Raw genomic sequence first — 23,657 nt, 5'->3', positions numbered from 1 at the left:
TGAAGACTGCTTCAGTTGTCATATATGGAGAATTTCTAAAGTCCTTTGCATTGTTTTAAAGGACAGCTACAAATCACGCAGGAGAGAAGTACTCAATCTTCTAGGATTCAATGAAGGAGCACTTTTAATATACAATTTCCTTTACATATCACCTGTCTTTTGAAGTTTGGATTTTTTTTCTTGCAAAAGAGATTGAAAAATAGCCAAACCACCTGACTGTCCATTGTAGCTTAAATGTTTATTATTAAGAATTATAATTCATTTGGCAGCGATCATTGAGCAGATTGGACTCTCCTCTTGTTCATGCGCCTCTTTCGGCTTCCTCAGCAACCATGTCTGATAAACCCGATATGGCTGAGATTGAGAAATTCGATAAGTCGAAATTGAAGAAGACAGAAACGCAAGAGAAAATCCACTGCCTTCCAAAGAAATGATTGAACAGGAGAAGCAAGCAGACGAATCGTAATGAGGCCCACACCGCCAATATGCACTGTACATTCCACAAGCATTGCCTTCTTATTTTACTTCTTTTAGCTGTTTAACTTTGTAAGCTGCAAAAAGGTTGGATCAGTTTAAATGACTGTGCTTCCCCTTTTCACATCAGAACTACTGACAATGAAGGCTGCACCTGCCTCTCCCATCTGCCTCTCTAGCTGGTGGGGAAGGAAAAGAACTTGCATGTTGGTGAAGGAAGAAGCTGGGTGGGACGACAGTGAAATCTAGAGTAAAACCAAGCTGGTCCAAGGTGTCCTGCAGGCTGTAAAATGCAGTTTAATCAGAGTGCCATTTTTTTTGTTAAAATGATTTTAATTATTGGAATGCACAACTTTTTAATATGCAAATAAAAAGTTTTAAAACCTGAAAAAAAAAGAATTATAATTCATGCTGGTAGTCAAAATAAAAAGGATGTATTTTTTGTGCAAAGGATGAATGTATCAATAACTATTTGTAATGGATTTTTAAAAATCATGAATGGAAGTTGCTCTCCCATGTACTTGTATATAAATAAACATTTCCTGTTGCCCACATTGGGAGGATATGCCATCAAATTATATAAAAAGCAAATGAGCTTTAAGTACACCAGTGTCTTTCAGCATGACATGGAATGTGCTCTGGACTTGGCCATCTGGGGACCCGGGTTTGTGGATTCTCTAACTGGCTAACCTGGATGAGTTGTTTAACATTTTGCACCATGGTTTTCTCCTCTGTAAAGTAAGGGGCTATACTGAATAATCTTTATGGCCTCTGAGAACACTAAGATTACACTGCTATATTCAGGATGTGAAAAGTGTGTATTATTTCTAATGGTGAGAAAGATGCTTTATCCAATGATATCTTGGAAGTATTAGTACACTAAGAACAAGGAGTCAAATTCTAGTCTCAGTTCTGACACTGAGGAGCTGTGGGACAGTACATATGTTCAATTACACATCATATGGTGGTTCTATATTCTTTACATATATCACTTAAGATATTATCCTTCATAATTAAGAATGAGACTACTTACTCATCACTAGGGAGGTATTCATTCGGCCATTCATTTATTCACCATATACAACAGGGTAGGTGCAGGAATCTGTGTCTAGGTGTCCCCTATCTCCACTGAAGTGGTCATGGATTTTCACTTTTTTTTGAAATTCAACCCCACCCCAATATTTGTCTCTCACCCTCTGCCTTGGGACATACATTTAAAAGACAAATGTCTTATGAAAGGATGCTCAGCATCACTAGCCATCAGAGAGATACAAATTAAAACCACAGGAAGATATCACTTCACACCAGTCAGAACTGCCATTATAAACAAGTCAACAAACAACAAGTGTTGGCAAGGATGTGGAGAAAAGGGAACCCTAGTGCACTGTTGGTGGGAATGCAGACTGGTGCGGCCACTGTGGAAAACAGTAGGGAATTTCCTCAGAAAACTGAAAATGGATCTGCCTTTTCACCCAGCAATTCCACTGCTGGGATTATACCCTAAGAATTCTGGAACAATTGAAAAGAACCTCTACACCCCAATGTTCACAGCAGCACAATTTACAGTAGCCAAGTGCTGGAAGCAACCTAAGTGCCCATCAGTAAATGAGTGGATCAAAAAACTGTGCTACATTTACACAATGGAATTCTAGGTAGCAGAAAGAAAGAAAGAGCTCCTACCCTTTGCCACAGCATGGATGGAACTGGAGAGCATTATGCAAAGTGAAATAAGCCAGGTAGTGAAAGACAAATACCATATGATCTCACCTATAAGTGGAACCTAATGAGCAAAACAAACAAGCAAGCAAAATATAACGAGATACACTGAAATAAAAAACAAACTGACAGTAACCAGACAGGCTTGGGAGAGGAAGCTAATGAAAGAAAGAAGGGAAAGGGTTGTCAAGGAACATGTATAAAGGACCCATGGATAAAGCCAAAGTGGGGAAGGATAGAGGGTGGGTGGGAGACGGTGGGGCGGAGGAAAGTGGTGGCGGGAAATGCAGACAACTGTATTTGAACAACAATAAATAAAAGTAAATAAATAACAGACAAATGCCTTAGGTTAAGAGTACAGTGGGTCATGGAGCACGGCAAATTTAACAGGATGACAAGGGGATTAAATCTATGATTTTGGGCTCCCTGGAATTGTGTTTTTTTAGTTAACTAATAAGCATAGGCAATCTGTAACCTTAGACATCATCATATAACATTTATAAAATACTGGGTTTTGCAGAATCATTTACTGGAACTTTATGTTATTGTCTACAGCTTCTCTGCAGTGTTATGAAACTCTTTTTGCTAGTTTAGCACCTTTGCTAGGAGGATGTTTGCAGAAACTTTTCTGAATTTAGACATGCTGTGGTTTTAAGTGTCCTATTAACACTAATTTGAACCGCATGACCAGTTTTTGTAAATCAAAACTGATTAGATATTGGCAATCTCTTATGATTCTAATATGACTTAGTAAGTCATAAACATCAAACACTGACTGGAGGAGGAACTTTTACTCTTACATATTTTCATTGTATATTGTTTAGTATTTTTGCCACTAAGGAAATTTGGACAAGTAATTTCACCGTGTACATTTTTTTTTCCACTAGTTACATGGGAGAAACCGCAAACTTGAGTAGAATTTTTAAATGCTTATTTTTGTACAAATTACTACTGATCACTGGAAGTAAAATGTAAATGTGGTTTATTCCCTAATTAGGTAGATGTTTAGATTACTGTGCTTCTCATTGGGTACTGTAATGCTTCAGACACTCAATTCCTTGGCAAAATGAAAATCGGTGTTTTGAAAAACCCTGATGATGATTCTCATTAATTGACTCAATTACTCCATATCTACTACCCACAAAATATGTCTGATATATGCTATCTATATACCCTCAGATACATCTGCAGCTGAAAGATGAAAACTGGAGCTATATTTAAACCACACCATGTGCCTGTGCTTTTGGCCAGGTGGCCACCTCTACTTTAAGAACTGAAATATCTATTTCCACTACTAGCAGGAAACCACATAAGACACCCTACCTAAATGTTCACACCTAGAATTTACACAGGCTTCCCAAAGAACACTTATGTTTTCATATCTAGATGAAAATAAGCTTAAAAACACCGGCTAGCCTTTCTGACTTTGATCTTAGAGATCAAACCATAAGATCTAACAACTGTATGTGGCCGAATATTCTACAAATTTTATGGATGCTCAGAAGGGGTGAGAGAGCTCACCGTGACTTCTTTCTAAAAGGGCACTAACCCCATTCAGGAGGGCTTTGTCCTTATGACCTAATCACCTCCCAAAACCATCATATTGGGGATTTTGTGGGATCACAAACATTCAGTCAATAGTGCATGGTGAATTAATTAATCGGGCTCATCGGCTACTGAGAGTTATAGGTTTAATATCAGAGTAACCATACACACTTCCACTTTGCTATGTATGTGTTGGGGACTGCCCTGCCTGGTCTCAGGAAGCTGTAACCCCCCATGACTTAGGCTGAGTGAAAGACCTCCGGACCAGGAGCCACTAAGGACACAAAACTTATTCCCCTGGCATGAACGCTGCCTGTTCTGTGCCTGGCCTCCTAGGCTTGATCAGTTAGCCAATGACGGGTAAGATTTCCCACAGGGGGAATCGCCTAAGACAGGTATGATCACGTGGAGGCTTCTGGGAAGAGACTTGGGGCTGTGGAAATGTACGGGTGATTGACATCAATCCCTGCCCCCTCGGCTTTGTCAAAGCCTGAGTCCTTGTTCTTAGATGTGAGAAATCCAAGTCTTCTGGCTGCCTTTGTCTCCTCTGCCGACTCAGGCCTGCGGAAATAGCAGAGGGGTACATTCCAGACCAGAGACGGCAGACCCCTGGGGTAATCAGGCCTGGGACATAGAATATGCAAAATCCTGTGAGATCTGCTTGCTGGAGGATGTTATTGAATTAGAATTTAAAGGCACAGACAGCCCTTTGGGTCCTGTAGTCCTTTCAAATGATAAAACTCCAAACTCTGCCCAGAATCCCAGCGGGGGTTCTGTCAGCATCTTTGAAAGTCACCTATTTCTTTTGATGTTTTCTGCCAGACTGTGAATCCACAAACTGTGTCTGTATTCTTAATAAAAACCTGCTTGGGAATGGAAACGGGGTGCTCTCCACTAGAGAGAGTAGCCGTTTCGTCCCTATTTCCCCACAGGACCTAATTGTCTCTGTGTATGTTTTTCTCATGTTTCGACAAGCCATCCGCAGCGTACCCCATGGCATTTCCTGACCCCAGTGAATTTAGTCGTGTCCATTCGGCTTGTTCAAATGCTTTCAATCAGTCCCTGCATCTGCTACCAGTCAAACTGCAAACCCAGAGACAAGTAATCTGGTTAAGGTCTGCTGAATTACGGCTATTTTATCAAACACCTTATTTACATCTTTAAAGAATGGAAAAATGCTTTTCCAGCTACTGCTGATTTTGGGGTCTCTTTTTCAGTGATCTTGGATAGTACCTATTGTCATAATATTTTTGGTTGGCTGATTTTGTAATTACAGGTGCTCCTCAACTTACTATGGTGTTACATCTCAATAAACCCATGGTTAGTTGAAAATATGCATTCATAACTAGAAAATGCATTTAATACATGATCTTTTGAACATGATAGTTTAGCCTAGCCTACCTTACACATGCTCAGAGAACTTACATTAGCTTGTGTGTGGGAAAAATCATCTAACACAGTGCATTTTGTAGTAAGTGTTAAATATCTCATGTAACTTATTGAATAGTATCCAGGAAATGCTGGCAACACAGCACACTATGGAGTATCGGCTGTTCACTCTCAGGACTGCGGCTGACTCAGGAGCTGCAGCTCACTGCCACTGCTCATTCTCACAAGAGGGTATCTTACAGGATATCACTAGCCCAGGAAAAGATCAAAATTCAAAATTCTAAGTATGGTTTCCATGAAATACATGTCACTTTCACACCATCATGAAGTCGAAAAATCCCACATTGAAACAATGTAAGTCAAGAGACCATGTGTATTTTGATCACCTAAGCATGTATGTTATAATTTCTAAGGTAAAAAGAAAAAGAAACATTTAACTTCCAAACTCAGATGGAAAAAGAAATGACAAAAAAAAACACTAACAGAAAAAAGAACAAAAGAACATTAAATAGACAGGATAAATAGGAAGTATGAAGTACAACAAACACAAATATATGTATATACACACATTTGCAATTTTTTTTACTGTTGTTCTGGTACAGTTGTCCCGCCTTTTCCCCAATGCTCTTCCCTGCCCCATCCCCCTTCACTCCCACACTCAGACACCTCCATTGTCTGTGCCCATGAGTCCTCTATGTGTGTTCCCAGAAATATATTTTAACTATTAAATTGTTAGTAGACTGATGTTCCAGTTAGAGGACAAAGACTGTTGAACTGGACAACAAAATGAACTCCAACTATATGAGGCTTACAAGGAGCACCTCTAAGACATAAAGATACAGAAACACTAAAAAAGAAATGAAAAACAAAAACAATCTCTAGCAAATACTAACCAAAACAAAGCTGATATAGTACAGTGACAACAATTAGATTTTAGGACAAAAAGTATTAACAGTAATCAACTGGGGTTTTCATAATGAAATTTTCAGTCTGTTACAAATTTACAATAAGATTGAATTTGTACCTAATAATAGCCTCCATGTAAAATAAAAATTGATAAAACTAAAATGAGAAATACATACATTCACAATCATAGAGGGAGATTTTTAAAATCCTTCTTTCAGTAATTAATAGAACAGGGGAAGATCAGGACATATATAATTTGAGCAACTTGATTAACATATTTAGTATACACACAAATTTCTTTCCCAATAACTGCAGAATACATGTTCTTTTCAAACACATGTGAAACACTTATAAAACTGACTATAGATTGGGCCACTAAACAAGTGTCAACAAATTTCAAAGGACTAAAATATAAAACCCTTTTTAGTTTGAAAATGAAGAAACACATTTGTACAAAAACTTGTATGTAGTAGACCATCCTGCATGGCGTGGGTCCAGCCCCCAGTGACAAACATTCACTGCAAAGTAACTTCCTAAAAACTATGCTAAACCTTCCAAGGATGACTGTAATTGGTTCAACCACTTTTGCCTTTTCATTTGCAAATATCCCTCTTCTGTGATGTGATCAGCAGCATTGGCTCCTTTGTTTTCTGTAAAAGGTAACCACCTAAAGCGAACCTGTGCACAGTAAATGAGGATCATCATGTAATGGACAGAGAAACTCAATAAAAGCCTGTCATTGCAGAGGCCGTGGCTTTTGCTCCCCTTGAGAGAAAAGCCATGCTCGCCCTTTCCCTCCACTGGATTCGGTAGTCCGTGTGAATGTCTCATTTCATCCATAATGACTTGGACACTGCGGGTCAGTGCCTGCATCACTTGTAAGTCAAAGAAACAACATAGAAATCATCAAATGTTTTGACCTGAATGACAACATAAATGCAAATATACAAGCTTGGTCTCAGGGGGAAGTTTAGATAGCAGACTTCACTTGAAACAGCTCATGGATGGTACAGATGAATGAATGAATTCAAGCAGCGTACATGTAGACGAGACAGTAATAGAACACTAAATTAAGGCACCCTCTTTTTAAAAATAATTCTGCCTTTTATCTCCTTTTCTCTAACTCATTGACATTTAAATTTTTTTTTAAATTTAAGATTCTATTTATTTTTAGAGAGGAGAATGGAGGGAGAGAGGGAGAAGAACATTGATGTGAGAAAAACATCGATCAGCTGCCCCTTTCATGCCCCCAACTGAGCACCTGGCCCAGTCTAGGCATACAGCAACTGGGACTTGCACTGGGTGACCCTTCAGTCTGTGGGATGATGCCCAACCCACTCAGCCACACCAATGAGGACAAGGCACCATCTTTTAAAAAGCAGGGAAGTAAGGGGACAGGCAAGGACAAAGGGGGAGATTGCAGTGCCTTTGGGACCTGAGTAAGCAGGGATCCTGCCCCAGACCCCACACTTTAGGGATATTTGTGCTTTAATTTGCCTTTTCAAGATTTTATAAATCCTCTTCCAGTTCCTAATTCTTAGAAAGGCACCTCAAGCCTGGATTTGGTCCCATATGGGACCTGGTTGCCAGAAGTCCCTCTCTTGAGTTTCTAAATCTTACCTTGGTGCCTGAAATAGGTGTCTTTTCTCTCCTTGGACTCATGATTGGTGTGGACCAAATGCCCCAGGGAGTTCTGGGTCTTGTACCCACAGAATTGTCCTGGTTGTCCTGGGTCTGAAGAGTGGAATGTTCTCCCTAGCTGAGCAATATTTCCTTCACATAATAGTATGAAATTAGGCTGCCAGAAATGTGCTGATGTGCTTTTAGGTGACTATCATATTGGACCCTGGATAAATTCAGGGTTCTGGACTATGAAAGGTCACCAGGGACCCTTGGGATTGTATTGTGTGTGTAGGAGGGGCTGTTAATTGGCTCTGTTTTCTTCATTCCATTTATAATGCTGCCTCTGGGCAGCAGACCCCCAGGCATGTGAGGGTGGTGGCTCACAAGCCTGGTGACTGTTCTCTCTGAGATTCAGCTTAAGACGATGAGGGAATGGATGTTCCCTGCACAAATAAAACCACTCTTCTTGCTCCACTCATGGGCCTCTTGCTTTCTCCTCCGGAGTGTGGCCAGGAATGCAGTAATTACAGCTTAAAACATTCAGGAGAAGACATAGTGAAATACATGTTCTATGCTTATGCTACAAAAGTCCGAATGGTAAATATAATATGACCAGAAAACTAATTAGTATCTACACTTTACTGCGAATTCTGGGCAAGGCTTTCATCTTTGGTAATTATCAATGAAGTTGTTACCTTTAAGAGTTACTGGAAGCCAGTAATCACAGGCACAGTGAACGCAGCACAATGAGTAATGATGTCACCGGCATTAAAAAAGTGGTGTAAGGGAATTGTGGAGACAAGAACTGCATGGTTCAATACAAACAGGTTCTTAAGAGTGATGGCATTGTAATAACAACATTACTCCTCTTACTGCAGCGGGGATATGAAATTAGCCAAGAACTGCACATTTGACAATAAAGAACATGAGACAATTTTCTAGGCTTGAGGAAGAGATGGTGCCTATATACTATAAAAAATCTTTATATGCACTGATTGAACAACAAACATACACCTTTTCTCTATTCATTATTCTAAATCTTCACTGACAAACCACTTTACCTTACATGACCCCATAAACTTTATAGCAGATTTTTAAATTAAATTGTTTATATACACAAGGGCCCTGCAAAAGAAATGTTTGCCCTGTAGGAAGCCCTGATCAAAGCAGAGCAGAAACCAAGAAACCAGGAACCATGAGAATAGTATCCTGAACACAGAGGAAATACAGAAATAAAATAAGGAATGGCAAATTCGTTGGATGTGAGTTAGAAAACCACTGACACTACAGCCACCAAAGGTGTGGAAAAGAGAACACATGCAGCAAGTTTAACACAATAGTGAATTGTGTTAAAGTTGACAGGAAATATTTTTTTTAAGACACTGGCTATGAACAAGTGTACTAGCAGGGAGGTAGCATGGAGTATTACATGGTATTAAAAAGAACACTAAGTATAATGGACTCTAAACCACTGAAAAAATTCTTGACTACATAGTGATAGAAGGAAAAGAAAACTCACTCAACACCACTAGTAGAGAAGTATAACACTGACTCTTTACTATTAAAAAAAAAAAAAGACCGGTGTGGCTTAGTTTGTTGGAGTGTTGTCCCCATAAACCAGGTTACCGGTTTGATTCCCTGTAAGTGCACATGCCTGGGTTGTGGGTTTGGTCCCGGTTGGGGAATGTGTGGTTGATTGGTGTTTCTCTCTCACATAGATGTTTCTTTTCCTCTCTTTGCCTTCTCCTCTTTAAATCAATGAGTGAGTCCTTGGGTGAGAATGGGGTTGGGGGGGGAGTAAAAAACAAACAAACAAATGTATCCTTACAATGGAGAGATCTGATGGGCAACACCTTATTTACAGGAAACACTGGGGAATAGAGAGACAAGGTACTACAATGAAGTGAATACATAAATCTAAAATGTAGGATATTCTATAAAACAATGGTCTAACTTTTTCATAAAGTTAATGTGGCAGAGAGTAAGAGTTCTAGAAAAAAGAGAGAGGAGACATAATCATATACCATGGACAAAATCCCAGGTAAACAACATCAACAATTATAAGACAATTAATGACAAGCAGAAAAATTTGAACATGAGCAGAATATTAGATATTGGAGAATTACTATTATTTTTCTTTGATGTGACAATGATATTGTAGTTTTATAGTTAAAATCTTTAAGGAAATTTGTGTTGAAATATTTAGGGATGATATCTGCATCTTAAATTCAAATGGCTCAGCAAAAACTATACAGATCTATACAGATGCATTAAATACATATACACATGCAAAAGGCAAAATGTTAAAAATAACTGAATCTAAGTGGTATGTAGAGATGATATATCATTGCACTCTTTTGTTCTTTTAAGTCTTCTGTGTTTGTAAATTTTCAAAATACAAATTTGGGGAAAGGAAAAAAAAATAGAGTGAGAAGGTAAAGATGAGTGTAATTGATTAACAGTCAAATACTAGAAAGTTCAGCACTAACTAGGTGTGCATCGTTTTCTGAGATTAGAGGAAAGCAGCTGTGGGTGGGTACAGATATAGACAAGTGGGTAGGTGTGGATGCGGGAAGTTGAGGTAATCCCAGCTGATCTCACTCTTCTCCATGAAGGAAGAGGCAAGAAGAGCTGCAGTAGGTTGATGGTATGAAAATGGAGATTTGGAGTAGCTGCTGTGGGGAATGGCAAAGGGAGCTGAACAGAGATAATTAAGGTTTCACAGCTAAAAATTTAGCTGAGGCGCTTCTAAGGACTTGAGTGTCTAGAAACTACTTCTGACTTTTGCTCTTATTACCAATTCAAGCTTATCTTCAATCACAGAACTTACCAGGTACCAATTGTTTACTAGACCACAGGTGGCAAACACAAGGCCCGTGGGCTGAATCCCACCCTCCACCTTGTTTTATCCGGCCCAGCACCTTGTTTCTACTCAGCAGCAGCACCGAGCCTCCCTTAACTGTTAAGGAGTAGTTACGTTTATACAATCCTAAAGTTACATTCAGCCCTTTGAAGGCAATCATGAGACTGATGTGGCCCCTGGTGAAAATGAGTTTGACACCCCTGTACTAGACCCTGATTTCTTCTTTTTTAAATATATTTTATTGACTATGCTATTACAGTTGTCCCATTTCCCTTCCCTTTACTCCCCTTCACCCCTCCTCCCACTACCATTCCCCTCCTTTAGTTCAGGTCCATGGGTCATCCTAAGTCCTTTAGCTTCTACATTTCCCACACCATTCCTGCCCTCCCCCTGTCTATTTTCTACCTACTGTTTATGCTCCTTATTCTCTGTACCTTTTCTTCCTCTCTCCCCCTCCCACTCCCCTGTTGATAACCCTCCATGTGATCTCCATTTCTGTGGTTCTGTTCCTGTTCTAGTTGTTTGCTTAGTTTGTTTTTGTTTTAGGTGTGGTTGTTAATAACTGAGTTTGCTGTCATTTTACTGTACATGTTATCTTCTTTTTCTTAGATAAATCCCTTTAACATTTCATATAATAAGGGCTTGGTGATGATGAACTCCTTTAACTTGACCTTATCTAAGAAGCACTTTATCTGCCCTTCCATTCTAAATGAAAGTTTTGCTGGATAGAGCAATCTAGGATGCAGGTCCTTGCCTTTCATGACTTGGAATACTTCCCAGCCCCTTCTTGCCTGCAAGGTCTCTTTTGAGAAATCAACTGACAGTCTTATGGGAACTCCTTTGTAGGTAACTGTCTTTTCTCTTACTCCTTCTAAGATTCTCTCCTTATTTTTAATCTTGGGTAATGTAATTATGATGTGCCTTAGGGTGTTCCTCCTGTGGTCCAACTTCTTTGGGACCCTGAGCTTCCTGGACTTCCTGGACATCTATTTCCTTTGCCTGATTGTGGAAGTTCTCCTTTATTATTTTTTCAAATAAGTTTTCAATGTTTTGCTCTTCCTCGTCTTCTTCTGGTACCCCTATGATTTGGATGTTGGAATGTTTAGAGATGTCCTGGAGGTTCCTAAGCTTCTCCTCATTTTTTTGATTTCTTGTTTCTTCATTCTGTTCTGGTTGAATGTTTCTTTCTTCCTTCTGGTCCACCCCATTGATTTGAGTCCCAGTTTCCTTCCCATCACTATTGGTTCTCTATACATTTTCCTTTATTTCACTTAGCATAGCCTTCATTTTTTTCATCTAATTTGTGACCAAATTCAACCAATTCTGTGAGCATCCTGATTACCAGTATTTTGAACTGTGCATCTAATAGGTTGGCTACCTCTTCATCACTTAGTTGTATTTTTTCTGGAGCTTTGATCTGTTCTTTTATTTGGACCATTTTTTTTTTTTGTCTCAGCACACCTGCTTTGAATAAGGGGCAGAACCTTAAGTGTGCACCGGGGCGGGGCAACCCTCATCACGGTTTTGTGACACTGTATGCAGGGAAGGGGTCAAGAGGAAACAATGCCACTTGGTCCACTCTCTGCCAGATTTCAGTCACTTCCCCCACTACCCACAAGCAAAGTAGGCTTTTCTGGTGGTGATTCCCGGGTGGGTTGGCTTGTGTACATTCTAAGACCCTGTGGGTCTCTCCAGTGGAGTCTCCTGTGAGGCTGGGAATTTCTCCTGCTGTTGCCTTAACCCCCACAGGTGTTTTCAATCTGTGGTTTGAGGCTTTATTTCCCCTCACTGGGACCCTGGGTTGTGAGGGCTATCCCGTTCTCCAGGTGTTCCTCCCGGTTTATCTGCACATGAATGTGGGACTGCCTGCTCCATGAGCTGCCGCTCTGCCCACCCTGCTCCACAATCCACCACTTCACTGGGTCCTCTCTGCCTGGTTGCCCATCTCTGCCCCTCCTACCGGTCTGAATGAACGTGTCTTCTTTAACTGCTTGGTTGTCAGGCATCCATATAGTTCAATTTTCTGGCAGTTCTGGTTGTTTTTTGTTTTTAAATTGTTGTTGTCCTTCTTTCGGTTGTGCGAGGAGGCATACTGTGTCTACCTATGCCTCCATCTTGGCCAGAAGTCTAGACCCTGAGTGTCTTGAGGGAAGAGGCTTGGCTTTCATCTTTGTGTCCCCAGCACTTAGAATGTAGGAAGCACATGGTGAATATTTATTAAATAAAATAGTGACAGTTTCACACTTAGCTCCAAATAGTATGTTTTTATTGACCCTTCTTCTTATCCCCAGCCCAGATTTTGCTGGGTTAACTGCTTCTCTATCACAATCTTACAGCAACATAAATGTTTGTAATACCCACTAAAAACCTCTTTCATTGCATTTTCTGCACTGTAATGAAATTGTCTGTAGTATGTGTTTTCCTCAGTAGAACAAAATCTTTTGAGATCAGTAATCTTATAGCTTGGTATCACAAACTTGACACAGCAGTTGGTCTAACATAACAGGTATTTTCTGAGCTGAACTGAGCTGAATAGTTAGTGAAGATTTTTAAGTTTTGCTTCACAAAGTCTTTATTTCTGAATGTACATGTGAGTTTAACAAATTTTAACACACAAAACTAACAATATTACTAAAGTAAGTTAAGAATATAAAGTGCCAAATTATCTGAATCAGAGTATTCTGGATAAAACACAGGAAAACAACTGCTCTACAAACCTTTTAAAAGACACAACAGCACCTCTTTTCTATTCGTGTCTCTTTCAAGGGTTAAAAATATTAAGAATGCTTTCCATGACAGTGGAGGTAAAAGTTTCCAAACAGACTTATCTTTAAAACTTCAGCCATTGGGGTAAGGTGACATTTTATGAAAACAGTTCAGGAGACCAAGCGCTTTTAGCTTCAGGCACTGAAGGTGGCCCATTTTCTGAAAATGAAAGGCAACATCTGACTTCTGAACAAGAACCAAGTCCCAAAACTGACCCTTTGGAAATCCACCCTGAGTGTGTACTATTATAGTTAGGAGTTTTCTGGTTTGTAACTACAGCTGTAAACATATTCTTTAAATTTAATTCCTTCTTAATTAAACATTTATTGGTTCTTTTTTTGATATGACTCAGTTTCTTTCTGGGTAATGCATTTTGATTGGGAGAATTACAGGCAGCAGGGCATTTCCTTAGACCCATGATTTGGAATCCAAGCCCATCTGAAAGAAGTACTTTTTTTGTGGTAGGAGGGACCCATTCATCAATGTCAGGTTCAAGACACTCAGCAACAGGACAGTTTTTGAAAACCTCTGGTTGTGTAATACTAGATATAACAGGGCTTCTGGACATCTGACTGGGTGTTTTCATATTTTTTGGACAGCTGGGAGTGGCTTGCTGTGCCTCATTTTCAGAGGAAATTCTTGGTTTTTTATAGTTAGCATCAAGATCTGAACAAAAGGCAAGTAATTTCTTGAAATCTCCTTTCCTCCCATGAACTCTTGTTTGGTGGAATCCTGCAATAGGAGTTGACTGTGAACATGGAACAAAGTCTTGGCTATCTTCAAAATCACTTTCTAAATCTGATGGAAAATGTGAAGGGCATGTTTTGGGGTACATGGAGGCAGGCATGTTTTGCGAGGACAATTTTTGTGATGATTGGCAGGAGTTTTCAGAAAGTGATCTCAGTGAAGAATCAGGTTCTGTATGATGACTTTCAGACAGAGGCTGTCCCCATTGTAACAGAATATCCTGTGATTTTTTGGTGATCTCTGTTGCAATGTCCATTTCTTTCGCACTATCATTAAAGAGATCAGCAGAAGCATTGTAGCTACCTTCATGACCAGAAAAATACTCTTGTGTTATATTATCGATATGTCCATAAGGCATTTCTTTCAATGTATTTGTACTTCTCTTTGGACTGCTGCAGGGCGCTTCTAAGGGATATGTAAGTTTCCTGCAAATTGTAAGACCATCACCTTGGTTCTCTGGCCACCTACTATATTGTTTATTTTCTAAGTTGCAAAGGTCGGAAACATCATTATACCTCCTAGCACACAAAGTGGTCAACTTCTCACTTGTTTCCAGAAGTGATTCCTCTCCACATCCATTAAAATATTTGATATTGAAGTAAGAATGGTCACTCTCTAAAGTACTGCATGTAACTGAAATTGCAGCCCTATGTGGTGGAATTCTGGTAGAATTTGTAAGAGATGATGTTCCTAAACCTTTTGAAGATGGAAACAGAGCTGACGGACCAGTGCTTGACAAGAAATTTTGAGAAATATCTCTTCCACCTCTACTTATAGAGATAGCCTCTGCTGGGTTACGTGGTTTTGACTCTTTTTGAACACTACGAGTTGGATTTGCTTCAGAATTGGACAAGAAGTTATCTTTGCCAGAGTTTGTTTTGACCTTTGCTTGCGATGATCCTAAAGCTATGGGTGGGGTATGCAAGGGTCCCGTAGTTCTCTGGGGAGTCACAGATAAACTGCTGTGGTCTGCACATAATTTATCAATGCCATTGTCTAGACAACATTTCCTACTGCTGGCATCTGTCTGGGTTACAGCAATCTCACTTTCAATAACTGCCAGAAACTTGTTTAAGCTTTCAGAGAATGGCAGATCATCCCAGATCTTGGGGTCATCATCTGGGGAGCCACCAGCTATCTCTTCAGGTCTGAGCGATAACAGTGGACAACATGTAGGTCTTTCCTGAAGGCTCAGCAGGGTATTGACATCTTGATGCTGGTGACATGTTAGTTCATGCAGAGAATACCTGTTTTCAATTTCCAGTGCACTATGGAAGGATTTTGTATTACTTGGCTCACAAGGTTCTTGCATTTTCAAAGGGAATAAATTAGAGCCAGTAACTGCAATATCATGCTGACTGCTCTGAACTGCATTTGGCTGATTAGCTTGTAGGTCAAGTTCTTCACCCAGCTTTTGCGCTGTACTCTTTTGATTCATATAGGAAACAAGACTCCATGAACACTGAATGGCTTCATGGTAACCACTGGAACCAGTAGCCTCTGCCAAGGAAATGCACTCTCTATTCTGGTAAAGAGTGTCAACAACCTTGCTTTGATGTGAAGCTGAAAAGTTAGCATCCTCTGTTGGCTGTGAAACAACAGAAGTAAGTTCAAGTGATGGTTGCCAGAGTAGTAAAAAAGTATCTTTGCCATTAGACTCAAAAGAACAAGAACTGCTGTCAGGGCCACATATGCTGCTGAGATCACTACTTGAGTGACTACTAGGTGTCTGGGAGCCACTGTGAAGTTTCTTGAAATCAGAAAGCCGCAAAAGCTGCCGGAAATAGTCCATGACCGTGAAGCCTGCAACACCCGGGTCTGGTAGGACCATCTGGCAAGCTACTAGCTCTTTAATGTCTCTCCTGTCGTCAGGGCACTGTTCTAAGGAGTTCCTGGAATCTGAACCTCGCCCATGTTGGTTTTCAAAATTCTGTGAAAGAATAAGTTTAAATGAGAATAAAATCATCTTTCTTTGACTAGATTATGAAACAAAGATTTAAATTAACTTCAATTTCTCTAGTGTTACAGGCACAGCTGTGTAAGTAGGAGAAGTAAACCTTGGGATAAAGAGACTCGTATTTAAATCCTGGTTCTGACATTTATTTGTGTTGTGACTTTGGACAACTTATTTAACCTTACTGAGTCTTAGTTTTTTTTCATTTCTAAAATAAATATTAAAATGCAGGATTATTATATTTGCAATAATATGGAAAACTGCAGTGCTTAGCAAATAGTAGTTGCTCAATAAATGTAGCTATTATATAATAGTTCTCATTAGCTTCCATAAACTTTGAGTGCTTAAGGGAATATCCTCACTTGTTTAAAAAAGAAAAAAAGATAAAGAGCCATCTCAGCTTTTTTTTTTTTTAAGAAACCTCTTTAGCTCCTGGTTTCACCTTCCCTGTGGGTCTTTCTTTACTGTTCAGTTACAGAGTGCTTCATTCCTGTTTTTAAAACCCCAACTGCAATGTGGATAAAATTTCCATCTGTTTCCACTAGCACAGATGAGACAGGAAACCATCATTACTTCAGAGTCAGTACATTCTTTTTAACTTCTATCATCACTTTTATAATTATTTAAGACCGACCTATTCTTAGAGTTACCAATATGCAGATAAACAAATATCTAACACTTCTGAATTTATATAAATTTAGATTTTAAAGCTCTGAAAACATTTAAACTTGGCTCTTCTGACTTTTGAAAGAAGATGTCATACATGGTGTTTAATAGCTCACCTACAGCCTGTTTTTATAGTCCGTAGTACTATAGGCTCCCACAGTTATGACTCCTAAAAACATTTTAGAGAATGCAAATGATTTCATTAAAATGAAATGTCAACAGAATACAAAAAAGAAAGCTGGTCTCCATTACCGTCACTCCAAATATAAAGCTCTGTCCAACAAAGCAAGTTTCAACTGCTTTGGTTAATAGGTTCTGAGTTGAATCACTATCCAGTGTTCCTGGGATTTCATTAGGATCCTGGATGTATCTATCAGAAAGAAAAGAAAACATGTGAGGAGATAAACTTTGAAATTTTAACTGAACAATTAGTTTGAAAATGCAGCATGAACCTTTTGAATTACATATTTAGGCATTTCTTCTCTCTAGTTTCCCACAGCTAGAGAGACACAAACAACTGATCAATTATAAATTGAGTGGATGCCTGCCTAGCCATCAGGCCCAGCAATTTTTCTAAAAGTAGCAGTGGAAGCAGTGGTGGGATCTCTAGCCCTTCTCCTCAAAGCAGAGGGGAGTCTTGCCTCTTCCCTGGCAATCGTGGCCCTGGTGCCCCTGCTGTCCCTTTGGTCAAATGAGTTTGCTCTGCACAGGAAGGAGACAGACATTTCTTCTGTCAAGGACTGCGGGAGGAGGAGAGAAGATTGAAGGGGAGAAAGAGCTTCAGGTGCCTAGACATACCCTTGCATTCTCAGGCCATCATCCTGGCAGGGCAAACCGTGCAGGTGAAGTGGTCAGGCAACTGAGAGAAGGGACCGAATTTCAACTTCTGATGTGCAAATGCTCCCTCCCAAAGACAGCTTCTGCCTAAAGGGACTTTAGCCACTTGAGTGTTAACCTCAATTTGGGTAATCCTTCAGTTTGAAACAATTTTCCTGTCTCATTCTATGTTCTCTAACTTGGATTAAAGTTTTGTAATTTTATATTCTAATTACAACTTAGTTGGCCTGAATAAAAGGAGCCCAGTTTACCATTATCACAATATGTATACAGGAAATAAATATTTCTTGATTATCTTTTAAAGTAACTGATGATCTGAGGTTGAGTGGTCATCTTTTTACCAAATACATATTACCTTAAAAACACATATCTTCAGCCTTGACTGGTGTAGCTCAGTGGGTTGGGCACTGTCCTGCAAAGTAGGTTAGGCATTGTCTGTCCTGCAAACTGAAAGGTCGCAGTTTTGGTTCCTGGTTGGGACACATGCCAGGGTTGTGAGCCAGGTCCTCTGCTGGGGGTGTGCTAGAGGCAACTGATAGATGTTTCTCTCCCTTTCCTTCTCCCTCCCTTCCCCTCTCTCTAATAATAAATAAAATCTTTAAAAAAAACCCCACACATCTTTAAATTTTGTTAATATACTATACTAAAGAAGTAGCTAGGAAAGAGAATGCTTTAAATGACCTTACCTGTGTAAATCAGTGGCTGCAAGACCAAAAAATGTATCTAAACAGCTTCCGAAAACAGTAACAGCAAATAATTTGTTTGATTCTGCAACTTTTATGGAAAGCTTGTATCTATAACTGGCATTTTCAGCTTCACCAGCAGAACCACATTTTGGACAATTAGACCTGGAAAAATGGAAAAAAAAATAGAAATGCTCATTAAATTTTTTTATACAGTGAACAAATTTGGAAAAATAAAAATTAAAAATAACATTGTATATATAAATGTTCCTATACAATTTACATTGTTCTTAAACTATTTCATACCAATCAATCTCTTTTGAATTTCTTTATTCATAGCAGCTACCTTCACCAACTTAAATTAAATAGTGCCAAACTGACAGGAAGGTGAAGGATAACTCTGTGTGTGTGTGCACACATGCATGGGGGCATCATGGGGGGAGAGGCAGATGTTCTTACTCGGTAGCTAAATCACGAACAAAGTGAGGCATGCTATATCCTGGGGTTGGGGGAGGTGAGGAAACTAAATATAATGAAGTAAATACCACACCAACAGAAAACCTAAAAATTGATGTTTATCTTCTATTAAAAAATAATAATCTTGAAACAGTTTATAAGAATAACTTAACTTTCTTTAATGTACTGGAACATACTAAGAATTTATTAGATTACAAAAAGTTAGGTACAAAACATCTTATTTAACTTGTTTTTAAGGCAACATGTAATTATGACCAGTGTATATCAAGTGTAACTCTACTGTCATGTACTAAATGTCTGGTCTGGAGATAGTTACTAAATCCCTTAAACCTTAATTTCCTCATCTATAAAATTCAAGGTTGAAGAATAAAAGGACACAAAGTAAAAGAAAAGAAAGTAAAGAAATAATCCATTGCAGATCTTGCCAATTAATAAGTGTTAGTCTGCTTCTCTCTTATAATCTTACCCAAATCTGCTAGAGTTTGTGCTGTAGTTTGGCCATAAATATAGCTTCTTTAAAAGGTATGTATTAATAAAACATTCAAGTGTAATGTAAAAATCTTAGCAAATCTTAGACTAGTCAATCGGCATCAGATTTTTGCAGTTTATAAACATTTGCAACATACGTTATTTCATTATTACAGGTAAGCAAGGCCATTTATTCCCATTTACATATAGGGCAATTTGGGTAAATTTTTGCCCAAGGTGACAAAGTTAGTGAACTTTATAACCCAAATTCAAGGCTTTGGATTTCTAGCCAAATGTTTCTTGTATAGTGTCTTATGATAACTATAAAAATAAGATTAATAATGAACCGTCTTGCAAATAGTATCAGTGATAGCCTAACAAAAATTAGGTTTACTAGTATGAATGCATATGAACACTAAATTATATATATAGTTTATTATTATTTTTTAATTCTAACCCAAGGATATATTTTTATTGATTTTAGAGAGAGAGGAAGGGGGGAGAGAGAGAAAAACATCAATGTGACAGACTGACATTGGTTGGTTGCCTCCCATTCACATCCCATACACACGAGCAGGGCTCAGGCCTGCAACCTAGGTTGTGCCTGGACCAGGGATGTAACTTGAAATCTTTTTCGTAAAAGGGACAGTACTCCAACCAACTGAACCACCTGACCAAAGCTAAATCATATATTGTTTTATGTAATATTTGTATAATGAAGATATTTCTGTATAGTTTTCTTTAATCCTTTGGGAATAAGGCTGGACTGAAATAAATGTTAGTATGGAGTGATACACATCAGAGCTTGAACTTTTTAAAAAGTCTTCACCAGAGGATATGTTTTTTGATTTTAGAGAGACAAGAAGGGGGAGGGAGGGAGAAGAAAGGAAGGAGGGAGAGAAAAATAGAGACAGACAGAGACATAGAGAAACACTAATGTGAGAAAGAAACATCAACCGGTTGCCTCCCATAAGTGCTCTGACCTGGGATGAACCGGTATCCATTTTTTTTTTTTTTTAGTGTTGGGGTGATGCTCCAACCAACTGAACCACACCCAGCCAAAACTAGGGCTTGAACTTTGATATGCATACTAATCACCCGGGATCTTGTTAAAATGAAGATTCTGATTCAATAAGTCTGTGTCAAGGCCCAAGACCCTGCATTCCTAACAAGCTCCCAGGTGATATGGATGCAGCTGCACCCCTGACCACACTATGGGAAGCAAGGGTAGAGACAACACATTCAAATTATAATTCTCTGATTTAACTTTTAGAAACACCCTTATTTCCAAAATGTCGTTTGTTATGGAATGGCAGTTTTCAAACTGTATATGCTTAAAAATTATTGAGAAAAAGGAGAGGTTTTGTTTATGTGAGTAATCTCTACTTATATTTTAAACTGATTATGAGGATTAAATGAAAAATTAAAATAAATCTGAAAAGTATTATTTCATTAAAAATAAAGAGACTCATTACATGGTTAACAGAAAGAACATAGTTTTATAAATATGTGTCCCTCAAAAACAATTAGTGAGAAGAGTGGCATTGTTTTACATTTGCAAATCTCTGTAATGTTTGGTTTAATAAAGCAGAATTCTATTTCCCTTTCTGCTCAGTCTGTGGTGACGTCACGTGTCACGCAGTCTCTCGAAAACCCCTCTCTGCATTCACAAGAGAATGAGAGTGAGAAGGGGGATAATGCCTTAGGGTTATGAAAATGGTTTTAATCTCAAAAAGCCTCTGACAAGATCTAAAATAATACCTGAAATTGGCTACGTTTTTGTGATACCACTTAAAACAGCAAGTTTCATTTGTTTACTTTTCTAATGTAGCTGTAGATATTCCTGAAGTAGGAGCAGTGGTGAGATTAGTGATTCTTAGTGTTGCCTTGGTCTTGAAACTCTCTGAAAGTCTGATGACAGCAAGGGACTCTTCCCCAGAAAAACGCACACATAACCAGAACACTTGATACTTTACATATTTTCGGGACTGGCAGATTCATATACATCTGTAGAGTATCCACAGACTCCAGGGTTAAGAATCCTAGTCTAGATAATCAAATAACATCCCTTCCAAATTTGTAGTCCCATATTAAATTGAATGTATACAATGTAATAAAAATATATTTTAAAAAATGTATATTTAATGGAAACAACTCAAGAACCCATCAATACAAAAGTGGATAAAAAAGCTGTGGTGGGAAAAATACACATGGGGCAAATGTAGGTTTACAATGGTAATAGAAATAAATAATACAATAAATAATAATATAAGAAGAATCTGTGTTTCATATACTTCTGCCAACCTACTTTGCCAACACCATATAATGGAATACTACTCAGCCACACAAAAGAATGAAATCCATTTGTGACAATATGGATGGACCTAGAGGGTATTATGCTAAATGAAAGACATTTAGCATAAATGTGAGAGAGATACAAATACCAGATGATTACAGTTACATGTGGAATCTAAAGAACAATATAAATGAGCAAAACAAACAGGAACAGACTCATAGATACAGAGAACAGACTGATGGTAGCCAGAGGGGAGGAATGTTGGGGGACTGGTTGAAAAAAGGTGAAGGGATTAAAAAGTACAAATGGGTAGTTACAAAACAGTCACAGGAATGTAAAGTAGAGCATAGGAAATACAGTCAATAATACTGCAATAACTCTGTATGGTGCCAGATGGGTGCTGGAAATATCAGAGGGGACACTTTGTAAAGTACATGATTGGCTAACCACTATGCGATACACCTGAACCTCTGAAACTACTACAAAATAATACTGATTATAAACTGTAATTGAAAACCAAAAAACAAAAAACAAAAAACAAAACAAAACCCAAACAAACATGTACCTTTGGCCCTGCCTGGATTGATTAGAGCATTGTCCCAATACACCAAGGTTGCAGGTTATATCCCTGGTGAAGGCACATACAACAATCAGCCAATGAAGGCATAAATAAGTAAAACAACAAAAATCGATCTCTCTCTCTCTCCCTTCTCTGCACTCTCTTAAATCAGTAAGTTAAAAAAAAAGTATGTTTAAGGCTTTTCATATCACTTTCTCCCAAAAGGAGAAAACTACAACTGATGTACGTGAAATTCGGTTTGACTTGTGTAGTGAATGACACAAACATTTTGGGTGGTTGAGGGGGCAGGAGGGACAGGAGAGGATGGGTAGATAGTCTCTGAGCTATGATTCACATTTTGAAACAGGAAAACAAAGTTCTTAGTATCAGAGACAAATTTCTAGACTAAAGAAACAATGGGTCCCATTAAGTAACCTAGAAGGGCAAATCACATCTGTTTGGGCTGGGATAGCTCATCTAAATAAATAAGTACCATTCCTTGCTCATAATTTTTGGAAGAGTACACACATACACACACACACACATTATAAAAATAAAGTTAATTTGGTCTTTCATATCAAAAGATTATCATATTCACATATAGGTACATATATAGGTATATATACACTTATGTACGTAAACATGATAATCTTATATGAACAATCAAACTTTTCTATATATATTTCTCATACTTGTATGTCTATGTGTCTGTATCTTTATATACATCATGGAACCTTTCAAATGAAATCATGAAACCCTAATACAAGGATGAGAATGGAGCCCTCGTTCCAACTACGGTGGGGCCCAGAGCCCATCCTGCTTGCCAGCACTATCCACTGCCCCCTCTCCGGTCCCCACCTCCCTCCAGAAGCATGGAGACCTAAGGCTCTGCTGAATGTAATGTGAAAACCGCCACTGCTCCAAATCCTGGAGGTTAAAAAAAGAAAAGAGTGAAGCCCATCAAATAGGAAACCAAAGAAAAACTTTAGGCAGCAGTCTTTTTGCTCTTCGGTGTCTCTCAAGTCTCCTGTCAAGGCTGGAATACGGGATTCCTCAGCCACAAACTTGCGGTGCTGTGGCAGTGGGGAAATCAAAGTGGGGGGGATTTCTGCTTCCTGCACAGGCTTGCAGCTCACTCGCATTTCCTCTCTCATGCTTACAGGCTTTACTTGTACCTTTTGGAGACTAGGATTATCCGAGAGAAGCACTTTTGACATGAAGGGTAGATGAAACTTGAATTATGGAGAGCAAGAACCGAGGCAAGAAGAAATTTTCTTCTTCTATTCATGTGCTCACATGGCAGCCTGCAAAACAGAACAGTCACCGGGTGATGGCCAATCCTTAGCTGCAGGGGCACAGCTCCTTCACCTCCACTGCAAAGCCGACAGATGTCCGTGGTAGTGAATGTCCATGTACTGGAAAAGCAATTTTCTCTTCATGCTTAAGTAAAAGTATTAATACAAAGAAAATACGATTAAAAATAAACAGTTCAAACAAACCTACCATCTCTGAACAAACACTCCATCTTCATAATTCAGGAAAAGTGTCATTAGCTTCTTTCACATCTTTATAAGAAAACCTGACTTCCAGCATGATGGAGGCATAGGTGGACACACCGTACCTCCACACAAAACCAAGATTAGAACAACAACGATTTAGAGGCAGAATAACACCCAGAACTGAGAGAG

At 38.8% G+C, this 23,657-nt stretch overlaps 1 protein-coding gene and 1 pseudogene across 1 annotated transcript in view; one reads left to right on the top strand and one right to left on the bottom strand.

Annotated features, from left to right (window-relative positions):
* Positions 1–288: 288 nt before the first annotated feature.
* LOC123805408 lies at positions 289–874 on the top strand (annotated as a pseudogene).
* Positions 875–12,783: 11,909 nt separating this feature from the next.
* DDIAS (DNA damage induced apoptosis suppressor) overlaps positions 12,784–23,657 on the bottom strand; it is a 47,730-nt gene continuing 36,856 nt past the window's right edge. The window contains exons 4-7 of the mRNA XM_045818126.1: positions 23,145–23,273; positions 18,173–18,334; positions 16,902–17,019; positions 12,784–15,959 (exon numbers count right to left, since the gene is read on the bottom strand). Coding sequence (XP_045674082.1) covers positions 13,380–15,959; positions 16,902–17,019; positions 18,173–18,334; positions 23,145–23,273 — 2,989 coding nt within the window. The 3' untranslated portion in view covers positions 12,784–13,379. The remainder of the gene's footprint in view (positions 15,960–16,901; positions 17,020–18,172; positions 18,335–23,144; positions 23,274–23,657) is intronic.

Source organism: Phyllostomus hastatus, unplaced genomic scaffold (genome assembly GCF_019186645.2).
Source record: "Phyllostomus hastatus isolate PE091 unplaced genomic scaffold, TTU_PhHast_1.1 phas_scaffold_317, whole genome shotgun sequence".
Classification (NCBI taxonomy): Eukaryota; Metazoa; Chordata; class Mammalia; order Chiroptera; family Phyllostomidae; genus Phyllostomus; species Phyllostomus hastatus.
The sequence above is the reverse complement of the archived record's forward strand: the minus strand, read 5'-3'. Positions and strand labels throughout refer to the sequence as shown.